Below are 19,260 nucleotides of genomic sequence, written 5' to 3' on the forward strand. Positions count from 1 at the left end.
GCTGAAGGAGAAACGTGGAAATCAAAAGGTCCTGGGCCTGAAGTGTTTCTGTCTTGTTTGTAAATAAAGTCGGGGGTGGTGGCCTGAATGTCCGGCAGTGGAGACAGGAGTGGGTCAGTGGCGATGCACCTGCGTGTGCATCCCTGAGTGAGCGCCTGGGCGGGTGTGTAGAAGGGCAGGAAATGGCTTGTGGTGTGCTTCCAGACTCACCCAAGGCCCCATGCAGACAGCGGGAGGGGGGCTGTGAGGTCTCAGGGGACAGGCGGGAGAGGGGTCGTGCGGTCTCGGTGGGCGGGAGGGGGGCAGTGTGGTCTTGGGGGACAGGTGAGAGTGTGGTCTTGGGGGACAGGCGGGAGGGGTGCCCTGGGGTCTCGGGGGACAGGCGGGAGAGGGGTCGTGCGGTCTCGGTGGATGGGCGGGAGGGGGCTGTGTGGTCTCAGGCAGGACTGAGGCACGCTCCCTACCAGAAAGCCGTTTGGCACAGGTAAAACCAAGTTTTCAAACGTGGGTTTGGTCGCGATTTGGGCATTTTGCCAGCGGGTGGTTTTGGAGGCTGAGCCTGCCAGGCAGTGGTGGTGTGCTAGGGGAGTGGGGGTGTCCAGGCGGGCCCCTGGGTGGACCCCAGCACCTCAGGTGTCCTGGGTGAGCCTGAGGACGCGCTCGGAGGAGGGCCTGCACTCAGGGTTCCCCGGGCGTCCGCTCGGTGCTGACTCGTTCAGGTGAGGTCGGCCCACTTCTGTGGATTTCACAGCAGAGATGGTTCTTGAGAGAACACGTGAGCCGTCCCTTCCTTCCTCAGCTTCGTCCAGACAGGTACTGCCCTCAGCAAAGCCATTCTCATTTTTGGAAGCGTTGAGAGCAACGTCGCTTGCACCCTCGTCTGGGGATGTCCTTAGCGCCGTAGACGTGAGGCGTCCCCTACTCCCCTACTTGAGGCTAGAGACTTCCCAGGTGCTGCTCATGTGCCTTTCCAGTCCAGTGGGGCTGGCCTGCTGGGTCTCCCCACCCCCAGCTTCGGGAACCAGAACCCTGGCTCCCGCCTGTCCGCTCCTGTCCACTCGCACCGCTGCTGTCCCAGTAGGCACCTGGTTCTCAGCTCCCCACCCCGTGAACCACCGCCTGGAGGCTGGCTCAGACCCCCAGCCCCGAAGAGCAGAGGCTGTCCGCCCAGCCGAGTTAGAAGCCCTCAGACTCCAGCTCACCCCTGGTGCAGCCCCTTGTACTCTGAGCCCTCCTGTAGAGCTCTGTGGAACTGTGCTTTCTGGTCACTCACAGTAAGACGTTCTGGGGGCCTCGGTGGCTCAGTGGGTTGAGCACCTGACTCTTGATCTCAGCTCGGGTCTTGATCTTGGGGTCGTGAGTTCAGACCCTGCGTCAGGCTCTGCGCTGGTTGTGAAGCCTACTTAAAAAAAAAATTCTTTTCCATCACTGTATATGAAATGACAAGGTCCTGGCACTATACGCAGAGTAGGAATTTGGGTGCCAGCTTAAGCTTTTCTGTCTCTCTTATTGGACAAAGTCTGTTGGGTTGGGGAGTTAGGCGTGCACTGTAGAAGGAGCTTGCTGACAGCGTGACTGATCATAGAAATAGAACAAACACACAAGAGCTCGTTTCTCTGTGCACGCGGCTGAAACACCACCTGGAGAGACAGAGACGCAGAGAGACGGGGCAGGCGCAGCCCACATCCCCGAGGGAGGAGGCGGACATCAGTGCTGGATTGTCTGTTCTCAGCTTGAAGCCTCCTCCTCACCCAGCTCCTGACAAGAATGTGGTACTTAGTGAATTTTTGCTGCACGCCTCCACCAGGACATTCCTGAAGCATTGTCCTCCCCCCCCGCCCCCCCCCCCCCCCCCCGCAGTCAGTGACAAAAGGCACAGAATTGCATCTGTGAGTTTCTGAGAGGCCTGGCTGTTGTCTCAGCCCAATAAAGGCATGACCAGGGATTGCGTTGTCACGTCCTGAAAATAAAAATACGAAAGTAAAGGTCTTCTGATTAAGACATCAGCGCTACACACGTCTTTATTTGTTCTGTCCCAGTATTTTTTAAAAAGTTCTATCGAGAAAATTACAGGGGGCTTTGGTTTTGAAGAACTGAGTGGTGTTTTTATAACGTCACGAGCTGTACTGCGAATCCTTCATTATGGTTCACTTCTCTGCCCTGTGCACAGAGGGGTGGAAACGGAAGGGTTTTCAGAACGTTCAGAGAATAGATACGAGAAGAACGGCAGAATTTAAACCTTCTAAAGTGTGTATAAAAGGCAGGGTTTGTGTCATAAACACATTTTTCTGAATTCATCACAATGTGTTGTTAGATGTAATTCTTTGATCTGTCAGGACTTCCAGCTGAGTCTGAGAAAAAAGAGACTCGTTACAACTTAGGTATATAATCTACTGAAAATACACGTTCCTCTTCCCCCTGCTCCAACAATCCCTCCAAACTGCAGTCCATTCATGTGGGATTTCGAGGATGCAGCTCTGAGTGGGAATCAGTAGTTTCTTTGTTCGTCACCATGGCAACAAGCCCGCCTATCCCGAGCGGCTGGTGGATCTCGCAGGCGGGTCGCAGGCTGGTGCTCTGGGCTCAGTGAGTGAGTTGGTGGCGGAGCAGGCTGGCGCTGCCATCCCCGGCCATGCAGGACCTGCCCCGGCGGGGCTCTGCCCTGCCCTTCCTCAGCGCCTTCCTGCAGGGCCGCCGGCACTCGGCCTCGGACCCTGTCCTGCAGCTGCAGCAGGGCCGCCGGGGCTCCGCCGCCCAGACGCTGTCCTCGTCCTCTCTGCAGGTGATGGTGGCCGTGGCCTCCGTCCGCCGCGCCGACAGGGACTCAGCGTGCCTCCAGAGAAAAAGTAAAGCTCTTTTCCTTCTTTCAGATTGCCACAGCTTTGAGTATGAACTGAGACTGCAGGTGGCATGCTGTGTTGAGACCGTCTAGGTTTTGACAGTTAATTCTGCGTTCCGCTTTTTACCGTCTGTTGCACTCAGGGCTTCAGTGGACATGGAATAGGAGATAAAGTGATCGGATGTTTTGTGCTTTTTCACGAAAACCTAATTTTTGAAAAAACCCATGCCCTCGTAAAAGGTCTGCTTTTACGGTTTCTTCTTCTTCGCCACCAGTGTGACACGTGGAGGTGATCGTGTGCGAGCGCCTCTTCTGTGTCGGGAGGTCCTGCTCTTAGAGCACAAGGCAGCGGTTTCACTGGGGCAGAATGAGGGGGTGCGGCAGGGCCGTCGTCTCCAATCCTGGAGGGCGTTCTCACGCTACTCTTCCATCTGGAGACCGGGTTTTGAATCTTCCCTTCCGTGTACGTTCCAGGAAATCCAGGGCGTCCGACGCCAAAGTACACCAAGGTCGGAGAGCGGCTGCGACATGTGATTCCTGGACACGTGGCCTGCTCCGTGGCGTGTGGCGGCAGAGCTTGCAAGTACGAAAACCCGGCGCGCTGGAGCGAGCAGGAGCAAGCCATTAAGGGGGTCTACTCGTCCTGGTGAGTGGTCCTGGGCACCCGCGCTGGGCGGTGGGTGTGAAGCCTCGCTTCCTCGCCGGTGAGATGGAAATAATAAAACCACCCCATAGCGTTTTTTTGAGCAAGTGAAATGACGTGTGTAAAGTATCTTAAAGAAAAGGTGACCGGGGAGGTCTTACATGCCAGAAGTTACTGGAAATAATGGATTCGGCTCTAAGTTTGAGAAGTTACGAGATGCGTGTGTGGTTTCCTGGTCTGACGCAGGTACCGTTGGCCTCCTGTTTGCTCCCGTCTGCCGCGTGAAAGGGCGCGCGTGGGTGCACACGCTGCCCATCTGCCTCAGTGGGGAGCCGTGCGCCACGTAGGCTCAGGATGGCGTAAGGCACACGCCTCGTGCGAAGTACGGGATGCGGCTCGCTCAGCATTCGGTCATACCGCTTTCTGTTCTTAACAGTAAACTGTCAAGTATGCCTGTTTTGATGTAGTGATACCTCTGAAAACGTCTGGTAGTCAAGCCACATCATGTCTGAAACCCACTAAGAGTTCACCGTTTAAAGAACTCTAGCAGTGAGTCATTTCTTGCAGCGGGAATCCCACTTCCAGGTCAGACGTTTGTCGACCCGCTTACCCGACTGCACCCCGCGCTCTTGCGTCCTGGGCTTGCTGGTAAGCGTGTGGTGGTGGAGTCGGGTCGGCTGTCCCCACTGTTCCCCACAGATCGCATTCCATCCTGAGGAGTGTTGTGAGAAAACAAACAATGTTCCTGAGATGTGGTCGGACCCTAAATTTCTAATAATGCAGCTCGAGGCCACATTAATATTTTTGTTTCACTGTTGACTAAGCCATCTGAGTCTTTCACCTCTGATGCTTTCATGGTCCTTCTGTCCTCGCCTTGGTCTAACTACTGCTGAATTTGGGGGGTCCCCGTTAAATGTCAGGACTCGCCCTGGGGGAGAGTTGCGGTATCCTTCTGGACCCTGATCAGCTCGGCCGACGTCTCTGTTACTGCTCAGGTTCATGTGGCCCACAGCCCCCGATGGACTGCCCGGTGTTTCTCACTAGAGCTCTAAGCAGGATCCGCTGTCTGTCGGGCCTCTGTCCATTCGTACATTCCATAAAAGTCCATTCGCCTACAGGCCAGGCGCTCTGCTAGACACTGTCACATTATAATGTCATCTTCATGAAGCACTGGAAAAGTAGACATTGTTAATGTCCTTTTAGTGATGAGAGGATTGGGTCCGGAGCGACTAAGTAATCTACTACTTAGCTCGAAAGCAGAAAAGCCAGCGTTTGAAACCAGACCCGGCTGACCCCAAAGCCCAGATGTTTCGCTAAATCACAATAAGTCGGCATTTATTCATAACCACTCGCCAGGATTTGTGCTAAAGACTTTACACCCACACCTTGTCGAATTGTCGTGCCAACCCCACGAGGCAGGCGTTATCCCTGCCTCACACAACGGGTGACTGGGGGGCAGAATTGCCTTTGATGCCCGATGAGGTGGCTCTGTCACGTCTGCTAGAATCTCATGAGAGTCCTTGAAAACACTGTGCTGCAGTCCACAAATACTTTACGTCCTGGAATTTTTTCCAGGCTTTCAGGGTCTCTTAGAGCCCTAATTGTGATGCAAAATTGAAGCCAGAGCTGTATGAGAAAATTGTTCTACAACTGTTGAAATCGTAGAAAAAACAGGGACTTGGTAACTCGTTCTCTCAGTACTTAGAGCTAGAACGTTCCAGGTTTTGTGCGTCTCACCAGCCCCGTCCTCCCACCTCAGGGTCACTGACAACATCTTGGCCATGGCTCGCCCGTCCACTGAGCTCCTCGAGAAGTACTGCATCATCGAGCAGTTCCGAAGGTAAATGCTGCACGCTGACACACTTCGATAAGCCAGCTCGCGTCTTCTTGTCTGTCACTTTTGACTTCAAATAGTCAGAGAGTAGGCAGTGAAGGGCTTCTTTTCAACTAGGAAGTTAAGGTTTTGAGAGTTATTAGTAATGTTTATTAATGCCAAAAGATGGTTGATTTTTTTAAAACTCTAGCTCTCAATGTGGTAACTTCTTTCTTTTCTCCGGTAAGCCATGGCATAAAAACAGTCATCAACCTGCAGCGCCCTGGGGAGCATGCCAGCTGCGGGAACCCCCTGGAACAAGAAAGTGGCTTCACGTATCTTCCTGAAGCTTTCATGGAGGCCGGCAGTAAGTCCCCCACTTCCCCTCCGTGAGTTACCAAGGACAGCACCCAGGCTTTCGCCCACTCCGCTCTTGGGTCAGAGGGTGATGGAATGAACGAACGCTTACTGTAGGCTCCCAACGGGGGAGATGAGCTGATTGATTCTAGATAATGCGACCATTCTTCTCTGGCGTTGCTGTTGAAAGTACAGGATTTCTTTTGTCCCGTGCGAGCGATCTTGGGAGGAGCCCTGTAGAAACAAAGCGTGCATGAATTGCCATCATAGTGCGCCAGACCTGTCCTACCCATCCGTCCCATCCCGTGGTACTGCTCTCTGTTCCGACTCAGACCACACGGCTTACTCATGGCAGCGGGACTGGAACACGGCACTCACTCATGCCGTTACTGAAGCCCGACTCTGCCCCTGGGTGGTACTCAGGGGTTCTTTACTGGGCAGTCCCAGGAGCCCAAGTCCGGGAGCCTAGGGATGGGGTCACTCGACACGTGCCATTCTCGCCAGGCTGGAAAGGACCAGCCCAGGCCACTTTGGGGACTTGTTTCTAAGAAGCGTGTGCCTCGCTTTTTCGTCTCCACGAGGTGGAAAGTCTGTGTGCACCCAGCTTGTGCCACTTGCCAGTCCTTTAAACGCGTTTCCGCGCCTGAACAAGATGGCGTGCTGTCCTTCTGTGGCTGAGTAATTTGGGTGAAGGTGGTGGCCTTTATTAATCTGCAGTCCTGTTTCTCCTTAATTGTTTCTGGCTGAGTTGTAGCAGGAAATGTCTCGAGTAATAGAGAATGTGCTTTGCAAGAAATGCAAACAGTGAATTTACCGGAAATATAAAGAACCTATTATTTTAGCCTCCGCGTGCGGTGCAGCCAGCCTGCCTCACAGCTGTGCGCTTTTCACGAATCCACGCGCTTCCTTCACACGGCTGCTCACGTGCTGTCCTTTATGTTGATTTTTCTTCTCTGTTCTCTGTTTCATTGTCCAGTCTATTTCTACAATTTCGGATGGAAGGATTACGGTGTGGCATCGCTTACCACCGTCTTAGACATGGTGAAGGTGACGACATTTGCCTTACAGGAAGGGAAAGTAGCCATCCATTGTCATGCAGGGCTTGGTCGAACAGGTAAATTCTAGGAAGTGGACTTACTGTCTTAGAGCATATCTAAACCTGGACAGAGCGATGCTTCCTAATACGAGGAGAGAAGAGAAGTAGTTTTCAGAATCCTGTCGGAGTTTTGGATTCAAATGAAAGAAACCACTGAAAGAAATTTGAACTATCTTTGGAAAAGACAGTTTCAGTGACCATTTATTTGTGAGAGTGTTTTTGAAAGACCTAGGACTGAAAACTCATCATATTTAGTAAACAGATGGGTTTCCACGGCTCACTAAATGATCCGTCTGGTTTTTCTTCTTCAAAGGAAAAAAAAAAAAACCCAACACTTTAATAGTTAATGTATTTTAAAAATGGCGTTTTCCTTAACCAAAGTAATGAGAATAGAAAGCATTGTTTTATTTGGTGTGTTCTAGGCATTTTACACTTTTGTTTTTTTAAGTCTTGGGCAACGACGTGCACGTTGAAGGAGGTTAAGTAGTTTGCTATGCTGAGTAAGTGGCAGAGCCAGGATTTAAATTCAGGGCTGGAAGGATTTGGGTGGTGACGGGAGTCTATCTGTGCTTCAAATTCTATGTAAAAATCAATGATTTTACTTAAAAATGCAGCAAATCTCAGTGTAGTGCTGATACTATTACAAAAGCAAATACCGTAAGGTTAGAATCTTAATTGTAGCCTGGTCCAAGCAGACACCTGAGCTGTGCGCCAGCCCCCGGGTCTCCGCGTGCCTGGGGGCGTTGGGAGGGCAGGGGCTCTGTCCTGCTTGCTTAACAGACTTGGCGAACCACACGCATGTCTTCTGATTTGCCTTTTACCTTGATATCAGTCAACTGTTATGGTTGGATTAATTGATCAATTATCACCAGTATGTTATTCATTTTAATTTGATATTAATTAATGCAAATGTATAATGTTTGTAACGTTAAGTTTGTTTTCTTTAATAACAAGTACTTACAGAATAAAGTTATATCTTGGTTTGGAGAAAAGTACTATTAGTATAGACGAAAAGTCCAGAAATAGACTGAATATGAATAATAATCCCCCGGCAAAAAATACCCAGAAAGGAAAAATGCCAGGCTGGGGATGTGGCAACAACTGATGGCAAAGCTGGCAGGGGTGGGAAGGAAGTGTGCAGGGAGGGGTGATAACGGAGGGATTGTGGTCCAGCCTCTGATCCTCCGGTTCCCCAGCCCCACGGGGACCACATCAAATCCACGGTCTGCCTTCTGCTCTGAACACCCTTAAAATATCCCATCCAGTCAGTCCACACACCTTGGTGGACCTTCCCCTCACATCTCCCTCATCCCCTCTCCCTTCCTTGTCCCCCTCACCACAGTCTCCCTCATCCCCCCGCCACACTCCCCCTCATCCCCCCACCACACTCCCCCTCGTCCCCCCACCATACTCCCCCTCGTCCCCCCATCCCCTCACCACACTCCCCCTCATCCCCCATCCCCTCGCCACCTCCCCCTCGTCCCCCCATCCCTTGCCACACTCTCTTGGTCCCCCTCACCCCCTCTCCTGCATCCATCCCCATCACCCACACTGTCCTTCTCTGGGTAGAGAGATGACTGGATTCTCAGGGGAAGACGTGACATACAGACAGGGAATAAACACTTGTACAAGAAGTCAGTAAGTTAGAGTGGCTCTTAAAATAATTCTTAATATGCTTTCCTAACACGTATTCAAATTTTAAATCTTAAAGAGTGATAACTAAACGATGACCTTCTTCATACCAATCTTCTCTTTACCTCTAGGCGTTTTAATAGCATGTTACTTGGTTTTCGCCACGAGAATGACTGCTGACCAAGCGATTATATTTGTTCGGGCGAAGCGGCCCAATTCCATACAAACTCGAGGACAGCTCCTCTGTGTGAGGGAATTTACCCAGTTTCTCATCCCTCTCCGCAATATATTCTCTTGCTGTGACCCCAAGGCACACGCCGTTACTTTAGCACAGTATCTGATTCGCCAGCGGCATCTGCTTCACGGTTACGAGGCCCGCCTTCTGAAACACGTACCCAAAATCATCCACCTCGTTTGCAAGCTGTTGCTGGATTTAGCTGAGAACAGGCCAGTGGCGACAGAAGAGGTGGCAGAGGGGCCCAGCCTGTGTGCGGAAATCGAAAAGACTGTTTCTGAGGTGATCAGCATGCAACTGGACAAAGAGTTACTGAGGCAGGGCAGTGACGCCTCAGACTCCTTGCCGCCCGCTGCAGTGGCCGTGGACCTTGAGAATCGGGATGTGATTCTTTCCAGCGAACAGCAGATTGACCCTCTTTGGAAGAGGCGGCATGTTGAGTGCCTTCAGCCCCTGACGCCTCTGAAAAGGCGATTCAGCTACAGCGACTCTGACTTAAAGAGGGCTGAGTCACTTCTGGGGCAGGGGGCAGCTCCGTGGACGGGGCCTGCCGCAGCCTTGCTTGGCCATAACCCCAGACAGCAGAAGCCCGTGAGCCACTGTCACGCCCCCCAGTCTCCACAGCTTGATCTGAGTAAGGAAACGCTGGTCCGAAATACGTTCTCTTTCTGGAATCAAGCTAAATTTGGAGGCCTGGAAGGACTCAGGGATGAGGGGTCACCGGGTTTCCATAGGGAGACTGCTGCGAAGGAAGTACAGCGGAGTAGAACCTTCTCCTCGGGGGTTTCAGGTCCCTACAACCCTGGGGATCCAGTGAGACCCAGCTTTGCGGATGTCCCTCGGGAACCGGACCGTTGTCCCCAGCAAGCGCCCCGTCTGTGTGGGGCGCCCGCCGCTCGCTGCTCTGAGACTCCCCGCGGCCCCGGGGACCGTGACTTCCTCTGCAAAGTGCCCTCCTCGGTTGGACCCACAGCCCAGGAGGGCAAAGACCCGCCTGAGGTCGCCGCGCACGCTGCTTCGCGGGCCGAACTGAGCGCCGAAGCCAGGAGGGTCCTGGCGGCCAAAGCCCTGGCAGATCTCAGTGAGCTTGCAGAAGAGGAGGGAGTGAAAAGGAAGGTGGAGATGTGGCAGGTACTTCTACTCCGCTGAACTAACGTGTGGGAAGCACTTCGGCCGGGGCCGAAACAGCGTCTTACCAAATTTAAGTGCGACGGGAATCTGAAGACCTGTTTGCGTCACACTTAACTTTGGGACTTGAGGTTTCTCGGTGTCTGTGTGAAAGAAAGGGCTCAGCGCCTAGTACTTAGGGTGCTTGAGGGAGCAGGGCGTGGGTGCTCGTTGACGGGTCGGGCGGGGGGGCTTCCTTCTGGCTGGGCCCGGGAGACCTGGCCTGGGGGCCGCTCTGAGCATCTCTAACCTGAACTCAGGTCAGGGAGCTGCACCTGGGGAACCACGGAGAGAGGTTCTTTCCCCGAGTCGTGGGCCCAAGTGCTGAGTGAGGTGGGGGGGGGGGGGGGTGATTCCACAGAGCAGACGGGAGCAGCCATGAGTGCCTTTGTGCTGTCGCTTTTTCTTGACCTTGCGTCTTGGGGGTCCATTTCTTGGCTTTTAAGTTGGAATGTGAAATTTTAACCCCTTTCTGTGGTGCGCTTTCATTAGAAACACAGTCTTAAATCAGCTGTACTCTTCACCCGCCATGAGCAGCTAGTGTAGACAAAAGGCAGGCCTTCCCACGTAGCTACCAGAAGCTAGTAAACCGCCCATGCGTGGAGCTGACAGGCCCGGCTCCGTGGGATCTAGACTCCTTAGCCCATAATGTCCCACAAATCATTCGCGTAGCTGCTCCTGTGTATTCTAAGTTAATAAGCAAGGCACGTGCACTTTCCAGGAGGGTCGGAACCTTCCAGGCGCAGAGGTGGGAACTGAGGCAAGGAACCTCGCACCCGCTTACGGCCGTGTCACCGCAGAGCAAGCGCTCGTTGTCATCAGAGCCACGGGTGTTTGCCGAGTGAATACCTAACACACACGGATCTCCCACAACATGAAGTCTTTTCTTTCCGCTCCAAACTGAACAAGACTTTCGCTCAGTCTATGGGCCCCTCCTTTACGTGGCCGTGGGCCACAGAGCTGGTGGCGGGACCCCTCGTGGGCCAGCCCTGCGCGGCTGGACTGTCAAGAGGTGAACACAGCCCCTTGGTTTCGATAGGCTTGCCCTCTGTTTCCTTTTCTGGATTTCATCATGGCCCTTTGAGCAATAAGACCAGTTAGTTGAATTCTGTGATTTGGACCACACGGTGCTGCCTGTTCCCTCTCATCTGCTGTTACGTCACCTGCTCTCGCAGGAACCCGCAAGGCAGGGGATACCCCACAGATTCTTTGTTAACTTAACAGTCCTCATGAGTTAAGCATCACAGACCGGGAAATCAAGGGCCACGGGGGTCGGGTCATGTGGCCGAACACAGCTGCGCGGGTGCAGCTCAGAGACCTGCATTCTGTCGCGTCAGAGAACGTGACAACGTGACGGCATTTTACTGGGCGAGCCTTTGGTTCGTGCCGTCCCGCCCAGCCTCTGGTCACCCTGCACACCAGATCTGCCATGCGCGTGATCGGTGGGGAACGGGGTCCCCACAGCCGAACTTCATGGCCTCTTGATGAGATAACGAAGAGGGACCTGGAGCTGGGGGACCCGGCAGCAGCGCGGCAGGAGCCTCACGTCTGGGGTCCAGCCACACGCGCGGAATGCTGTGTGCCCCCTTCTCACTTCGGGCCTCTGAGCGAGGGCCCCCTCCCCTGGGCTGCACGTGTGCCCTTTGGGCCTCCAAGGGCGGTCAGTGAATGCATGTGGCAATTATTATGCATATTACTGTAGCACACATGCACCGTATTGACTGAAACCTAGGTCTGAACCCCATCAGAAGTTAAAACTCTTCTTTTCCCTGCTCTCTGTGAGGTCAGCATTTAAAGCCGCCTGCAGGCGTTTGGGGTGTGGGCAAGACTTCGGATCACTCCCCCCATCGGATCTCAGGACGCGGGCTTGTCCCGTGTTCACATGGGACTCCGGAAGGGAATTGGAAAGAAGTGCATTTGCCCCGCGTGTCGCCTTCTAAGCTCTTTGCTGGGGCCGTCTTGGGGGGTTTAGTCGGAGCTCTTCTCACCCAGGGTAACGCAGATGTGCTCTCAGTCACGCTTTTTCCTCTGCCGTTCCGCTTCATTGCGGTGAGTATTTCTGCTTTGTTCCAAGCACCCTGAAAAGGAAGGCTCCCTCTCCCTCTTCCTGAACAGTTTCTGTGGTTTCAGGGTGGGGTGCAGAGCTTAGCGCTGAGGCCAACCCTCCCTCTGTGGTTGGGGGGGGGGGGTGGTTCTTGAGCAGACCTTAAGCTGAATCGGCCCAACATGCAGGGCCCCCAGCTTCACAGACCGAAACTGAGGCTCAGAGAGACTCAGCGTCTCAGCCCAGTGTGCCACCTGCTGGTGGGGGCACTGGGAAGGTCCCGGTCCACAGCCTGGAGCCCGGGACTGTCACTCGTGGACAGCCTGAGGGCCTTCAAACCTCAGTGGTGCTGCCTCTCTGTCCCTCCCTCTCCCCCTCCCCTTTCCCTTCTCACCCCTCCTCCTCCTCATTTCCCTCTCCTTCCCCTCCCCTCCCTCTCCCCCTCTCCCTTCTCACCCCTCCCTATTCCTTTTCTCCCTCCCCATCCCCTCCCCTCCCTTTCCTCCTCACCTCTCCCTCTCCCTTTACCCCCTCCCTCCTCCTCTTCCTCACCCCTCTGCTCCCACTCCCCCTTTTCTCCCTCCTCCCCTCTTCCCCCGTCCCTCCCCTCCTCTCACTCTCCTACCTACCCCTTTCCCCTGCCCTCTGTCCCTCTTCCTTCTCTTCCCCTCTCTACTCCTCCCCTTCTCCCTCTCCCCCTTCCCCCTTCTCCCTCTCCCCCTTCTCCCTTCTCCCTCTCCCCCTTCTCCCTCTCCCCCTCTCCTCTCCTCTCTCTCCCTCCCCCTCTCTCCCTCCCCTTTTACCCTTCTCCCTGTCCTCTCCATCCCTCCCCTCCCCTTTCTCCCTCTCCTTCTCCCTCTCTTTCTCTCCTTCCTCTCCCTCTTTCTTCTCTTCTTTTTAGAAAGAACTGAATTCCCGAGACGGAGCTTGGGAAAGAATATGTGGCGAAAGGGACCCTTCCATCCTGTGCAGTTTAATGTGGTCTTGGGTGGAGCAGCTGAAGGAGCCTGTGATAACCAAGGAGGACGTGGACATGTTGGCTGACAGCCACACAGAGGCCGCAGAAGCGCTGTTTCTGTTAGAGAAGGTAAGAGGCTGTTGGCCAGTTGATAAGTTAACCGAGGCCCACACAGTGCTTCGTGCCCAGGACTCTCGCGGAAAAGGGAACTCGTGCCGAATCCCGTATCTGGGGCTCACTTAGGTTTTTCCAAGGCGGGAAGAGATGCACACCCAGCCTAACACTTAGAAGATGCAAAACCAGGGGCGCCGGGGTGGCTCAGTCGGCTGGGCGTCCGACTTCGGCTCAGGTCACGAACTCGCGGTGGCTGACTGGTCAGAGCCTGGAGCCTGTTTCGGATTCTGTGTCTCCCTCTCTCTCTGACCCTTCCCCGTTCATGCTCTGTCTCTCTCTGTCTCAAAAATAAATAAATGTTAAAAAAAAAAAAAAATTAAAAAAAAAGAAGATGCAAAACCAAAAAGGGAAAATACCCATGATTCTAGGAACACCACTTTGAACATTTTCAAGTCCTTTCTTTCAAACATTTGTTAAGAAGCTGCAAATCCTTTCAGAAACAACTTCGTATTTCATGTTTCCGACACACACGCTCGCACGCGACCTTATAGATGAGGACGCCCCGTGTCTGGAGTCCATTTGCCAGGCTGCCCTCTGAGCAGCTGCCTGACAGAGATGAACCTGGAGGGGAGACGGGGGCAGGTCACCCCTGGGGCGTCGGCCAGGCCCTCGCTGGGTCATAATTTCCGTTTTCAGCTTTGCTCGCCTCCACGGCCCAGACAGAGTGCAGCCCCACCTTACAGGGAAGAGGGGCAGTGTGTGTAGAGCAGGACTCAAACTCTGATCTGGCACAAAGCTCGCGCCCATCTGTCACACGGCACCCGCCCCGGGTTCCACGGCCTTCACTGCCATCCCCCATGCAGGGCACTTATGTTATTTCAAGTTGTTACCCCTCCACACAGCCCTGTAATGTTGAGTTCTGCTTGCAGGTCCTCTGCGTTTCAGATCAGGTCCTTACAGTAGATTTCAGAGGCCGCAGCAGGGGCGCCTGTACTGGGCGCAAGTTCTTCCAGCGCTGAGGTGTCTCCTTTGCTTCTCTGAAGTGAACAGCCCCCGGGGGGGGTCAAGCCGGACACCCCCGTCCTTCCCCTGAGGTTCCAGCTGGCGCACTGCTGGAGGCCACAGCACTGTCTGTCTGTCCCCCATGCTGGTCCTCCTGTCTATCCCAGTGCTAAGTCAGCATTCGCTAGCTGCACAGAACCAGTTTTGTCCAGAAATAAGCGGATCGTCTCTGTTCACGGCAAGGAAGACATTTGATCTGCAATGACACTTGCGTGCGTATTCAGTTTTACTCTGTATAATAACTCCGCAGCTTGGATGTTATCTCCTGAAAGCTTTTCAGATTACACTAACACCCAACAGTGAATATCGGTAGAGCCCTTGGTAGGTCGTTCAGCATCAGAGGTTCTGAGTACTTGGTCACAACCAGTTCCTGGCTCTGCAGTTGCTTTGAGTTTATTTCTTGAGGCATTTTTCAAACCGCTTGTTTGATTTTGATTTTGATTTTGATTTTGATTTTGATTTTGATTTTGATTTTGATTTTGATTTCTGCAAACACAGGGCCAGCACCAGACCATTCTCTGCGTGTTGCACTGCATTGTGAACCTGCAGCCCATCCCTGCGGATGTGGAGGAGGCCATCCTTGCCCGCGCCATTAAAGCCTTCACCAAGGTGGGTCACACGCTGCAGGGGGCATAATCCAGAGGTCACTCACCTGCTCTGAAATAAAACTTTCAGCTCTGGTTTTCCTTAATGGAAGTGTGTTTGACATTTCTCAAATGTAGTTGTAGACTTTAGCCAAAATATATTAATTTCCCAACAGTGCTATCAGAAAGAGCTGAACTTTTTGAAGAACTTTGGAACAGAGAGCTTTGATAGAGAAACACTTGGATATTGAGAAAATACTTCTAAATCACATGCCTGGTAGGAGTCAGAGAGTCTTTTCTGGTGGAGGAGTTCTGCCTTGGGCATAAACAAGTAACCGGCCCCTGAGAATCCAGCATCCGCCATTGATGGCCCGGTCCCCTGTCCTGTTAGCAAATTTAAGCAGAAAGTGAAAGAGGGGCACCTGGATGGCTCGGTCGGTTAAGCGACCGACTTCAGCTCAGGCTATGATCTCATGGCTCGTGAGTTCGAGCCCCGCGTCAGGCTCTGTGCTGACAGCTCAGAGCCTGGAGCCTACTTCAGATTCTGTGTCCCTCTCGGTCTGCCCCTCTCTCGCTCGTGCTCTCTCTCTCAAGAATAAACATTAAAAAAAAAACTTTAGGGGCGCCTGGGTGGCTCAGTTGGTTGACCGTCCGACTTCGGCTCAGGTCATGATCTCACAGTTCGTGGGTTCGAGCCCCGCGTCGGGCTTTGTGCCTGACCACTTGCTCAGAGCCTGGAGCCTGCTTCAGATTCTGTGTCTCCTACTCTCTCTGCCCCTCCCCCGTTCACACTTTGTCTCACTCTGTTTCTGAAAAATAAATGTAAAAAAACTTTAAAAAAAAAGAAAGTGAAAGAAAAGGTTCCTTCGTGTATACACCCTTCTGGCTTACAGCAGTGCTTCCTAGCTGAAGAAAAGCCAGGTCCATGCCAGGGGAAAAGGCACCCCTTACCCTGCAGCCTCTCATAGGCCGTGTGGAAACGTCCTTAAAGAGCCCCGCTTTTCAGTGACAGCATCTGTGGTAAATGTTAGTGATGACACTAGTTGTGTTTGTCCGCGTTCACAGCGTCTTCCCCTCTGCTCGCCAAGGTGCTGTCCTTCCTGCAGCTTCCTCGTTATCCGCGGGGCCTTTGTGGCACTGACCACCCTGGTCTCCTGGTCTCTTGTTGACAGTTTCCAGAGCCAGTGGCTCAGACCCAGGGTGCGTGGTCCTTCACATCTGCATCTATGTCTTCATGGACCGTGAGGCCACCTGCCCTTGGGGAGGGCTTAGCTGGATACTTAGCAAAGTGAACAATTCAAACCACTACTAAGGTTAATGAGAAGTTTTTGCAGGTAGGATAGACAGTATGATTCCATTTCTGAATTTAATTGAAAAAAATTATGAGTGTTTGTTTCTCTAAAAGTGGTGGGAATTCTGTACAATTTCTGTTGGCCTTTTAGAGGATCCTAATGAAAAGTTAAACATAGCAGCTGTTCCAAACCCAAGTGTAAAGAGGTTGGGAGATGTTGGGTGTCTCCCCGGGTGCACGGTCTTGTGAGCAGAGGCCCCGACCGCTCTTGTCCAGGTCTGGCTCTTTGAGGAGAGCTGTGCAACAGCTGCGGCCATATGAGGAAGGTCCTGGTACCCTTTGGCCAGAGCTTTCCAGGCCCGCTGCGGCCCCTCATCAAACACTGGGGTCACCTAAGCCCGGAGTCATCGGCTGTGATGCAAAGCCCTTGTGTGCGCGGCCTCCGCCTGGGCCGCTGCGCATCACCCCCACCTCGTCGAGGATGGGGATGTGGAGGGCAAGGGGACCCCGTGATTGGGACGCACACGCTGTCCGGAGTCATAGACTTGTTTGTCTCTGAGCCGGTGGTCTTGTGTCCACAGATGTGCTAGCCGGGCACAGCCTTCCTGCACCCCCTCCGGAGGAGGGGTTACTGACCGGGTGGCTCATTTCTGTGGGTGTGGGTGTGGGTGGAGGTGTCCCGTTCTGTGTCCTACCATCACTCGACCCTGTGTCCCGGTGAACGTGGGCAAACAGTCCACGAGCACGGACACGGTACCTCCCCACCAAGGGGTGAGCTGGCTGGCTTCTGGGACAGTTTTCTGTCTGGAAGATGAAGCCGTGAGCCTCTGCCGACTCCTCCCGGAAGTGCTAAGGCGGGGGGGGGGGGGTGGTCAGTCCCGCGTCACGGAGGAAGGTCGGCTGTGAGCTGACGCAGCATGGCTGGCAGGTGGAAAGCCGAGCTCCCAGTCGGGTGGCCGCGGTGCGGCCGTGCGGCTGCTGTGCTCTTCCCTGTGCCACCAGTGATTAGTGTCAGATTCACCACTCCGCCCTCGTGGCTGCCCTGCCTCAGGACAGCCTGTGAGTGGACCTGTCCAGGCACTGGATTGAATCTTTTGTTTTCGTTCATAAGTTTGCCTTTGGCACAGTCGACAGTTCTAATACAGTCTCTCGGTTATAATTAACGTGGGATGTGAGTTGTGTGTGTTTAGTTGAATAACACTGTGTTTGTAAGTCAGGTTTTCTCCACCCCCTTTCTTTTCTCCCAAAACAGGCTGATTAAAATTCTGTTACGGTGTCCTGAATCCATATATTCTTTGTCACCAGGTTAATTTTGACTCTGAAAATGGACCAATAGTTTACGACACCCTAAAGAAAATATTTAAGCACACACTGGAGGAGAAAGGGAAAATGACAAAAGATGGCCCTCAGCCTGACGTTTAGTGACGCTTCCCCACGGCGGACACTCCAGACCCGGACACCCAGGCGGCGTTCGTGCGTACAGATGAACAGGAAGGGGGCGTGGAGCCGTTTCGGGTCCCAGCACTTTTTATCTCAGACGCTCTTGGTTTGTGCAAAGAACACTCACTTCTGTTGCGAGCGATTATTTATTTTAAGATACCCTTGAGCTACATTTTTGTGTTGAAAAATTGCCATAATGTTGGTGCCACTTTCTTGTATTTATTTAACTGAATTAATATTGTGTTAATATGTTAAGTATATGGTGTTTACATCTTTATTCTTTTTGACGTTTTGGAAAAAGTTGTAATTCTTTCCAAAACAGTTATTTTGTTGATGGAGCTCTTGCTGGAGTTTTTACCAAGTAGGCAATTTTAGCAGTAAAACTTCACTGTGGGTCCGTGAGCCTGATCCATGACCTGAGGAAGTCACAAAGTGTCTTCAACTATTTTGTATTTGTTAATAAGGCGATTGATAACATTTTTAAAGGATTTTTTTAATTTGGAAATTTTTTGTTTTTTCTTTTTATGAATGTGTCAAAGGGTTTCAAAGTATATTATTTTTTGGAGTGATTTAGTTTTGTGTTAAGGGTGGTCGTGAGGTGGTTGGGATTTTTTTACTGTAGGAAGTAGACTCGGGCCTCCAGGTGGCCTTGCTGATCTCTCCGCACATCCAGCCTTACTCTCTCCAGACAGCGTCTTCACAGGAACTGGTCAGGCAGACCCTGTGCTGACGGTGTGAGGTGTGAGGGCCGCACGGATCAGGCGTCAGGCCCAGGCAGGCACTGTGCTGACGGTGTGAGGGCCACGCAGCCCGTACCTCCCACCTCCGTCCTTCTGCAGACCCCGCTGCCCTAGGGCCCTGTCTTCTGCCACTTTTCACTAGGAAAATTAAGATTCTTAACCTGAAATGTGAGCACGTAGCCTGCATTCACCATATGGGTTTTAGTTAAGAAGTAAGTAAACTCTTTGTTGCCTGACTAGTAACTGCCTAACGGGTTCTTTGTGGACCGAGCTGTCATTCAGCAGTTGAGGCTGTAACAAATGTGTGCAGTTATCAGAGGCCAGGCCGCACAGGGTGATCGTTTTTCCCAACAGATGTGATACTAATCAAACCAGTTTCACACTAAAGCTGTCACGTAATTTTAGAGACAGAGACTTGGGGGAAGCGAGACTAACCTTGGATGAGATTCTCCAACTCCTGCATCTCTGAATCCGGCACTGGCACATCAGAAACGTTTTAGTCGTTATGGGTCTTACCGACTCTGGCGGCAGATGCTGAATGCCGTTTCCTCCTACACTGTTTGAATTTTCTTGGGAAACCAGATCCAGTGAATTTTAATGAACTGGGTTGCCTGTTGCTGAGATTTCTCATTTTTAAGTGCCTGATCTGGGAAAGAAGGGAGAAAAGATTACATTTTATCCAAAGGTACGTTATAAAAATATGTTTTTTACCCAAAAAGATGTTTACCCACATGTCTGTCAGTGTCACATGGACAAGGGCCAGCAGGGTTCATTCGACAAGTGGCTATTGGCCTGTGTCTGCGATGGTCAGGTTAGAGGACGGGTCCCGCGCAGCCACAATGTGACCACGGCCGCACGCCAGCCTGAGGAGGCCGGTGGGACAGGTAAACCAGGCTGTCTCCAGGTTTTGTATTTATTCGAATAAAAGTGCAAACAACAAACCATAAGGCTCGTATGTCTTTAGCTTGGAGCTCTTGAGACCCTGACGATACGGAGGTGCCCTGGGAGGAGATGACCCTGTGGGCTGTGGTCAGCCCAGACTTTGCTGGTTCCAGACGAGCAGGTGGGGGTGGGAGGGGAGCAGGGCTCCAGAAGGAAGGAGTGAGGGGAGTCTTGAGGTCAGCGGGACTCCTGCCTTTCCTGTATTGGAGTGGGTGAGGAGTTCTCTGTAGCCCAAAGGAAGGACCTCCGGGGTGGGGGATTCAGCTCCGGGGCCCAGAGCGCACACATCCAGAACTGACCGCC

At 52.7% G+C, this 19,260-nt stretch overlaps 1 protein-coding gene across 5 annotated transcripts in view; it reads left to right on the plus strand.

Annotated features, from left to right (window-relative positions):
• PTPDC1 (protein tyrosine phosphatase domain containing 1) overlaps positions 1-18,956 on the plus strand; it is a 64,926-nt gene extending 45,970 nt beyond the window's left edge. For 4 of the 5 annotated variants that reach the window (XM_047100701.1, XM_047100682.1, XM_047100695.1 and 1 more), the window contains 8 exons: positions 3,314-3,485; positions 5,242-5,322; positions 5,544-5,662; positions 6,629-6,766; positions 8,512-9,746; positions 12,728-12,913; positions 14,459-14,569; positions 17,141-18,956. In XM_047100701.1, coding sequence (XP_046956657.1) covers positions 3,314-3,485; positions 5,242-5,322; positions 5,544-5,662; positions 6,629-6,766; positions 8,512-9,746; positions 12,728-12,913; positions 14,459-14,569; positions 17,141-17,257 — 2,159 coding nt within the window. In that variant the 3' untranslated portion in view covers positions 17,258-18,956. The remainder of the gene's footprint in view (positions 1-3,313; positions 3,486-5,241; positions 5,323-5,543; positions 5,663-6,628; positions 6,767-8,511; positions 9,747-12,727; positions 12,914-14,458; positions 14,570-17,140) is intronic. The other variant, XM_047100706.1, reaches the window with a different exon arrangement.
• Positions 18,957-19,260: the final 304 nt, after the last annotated feature.

Source organism: Lynx rufus, unplaced genomic scaffold, assembly GCF_022079265.1.
Source record: "Lynx rufus isolate CCGP_SWC_20201006 ecotype Redwood Valley unplaced genomic scaffold, mLynRuf1.p SCAF_10, whole genome shotgun sequence".
Lineage (NCBI taxonomy): Eukaryota > Metazoa > Chordata > Mammalia > Carnivora > Felidae > Lynx > Lynx rufus.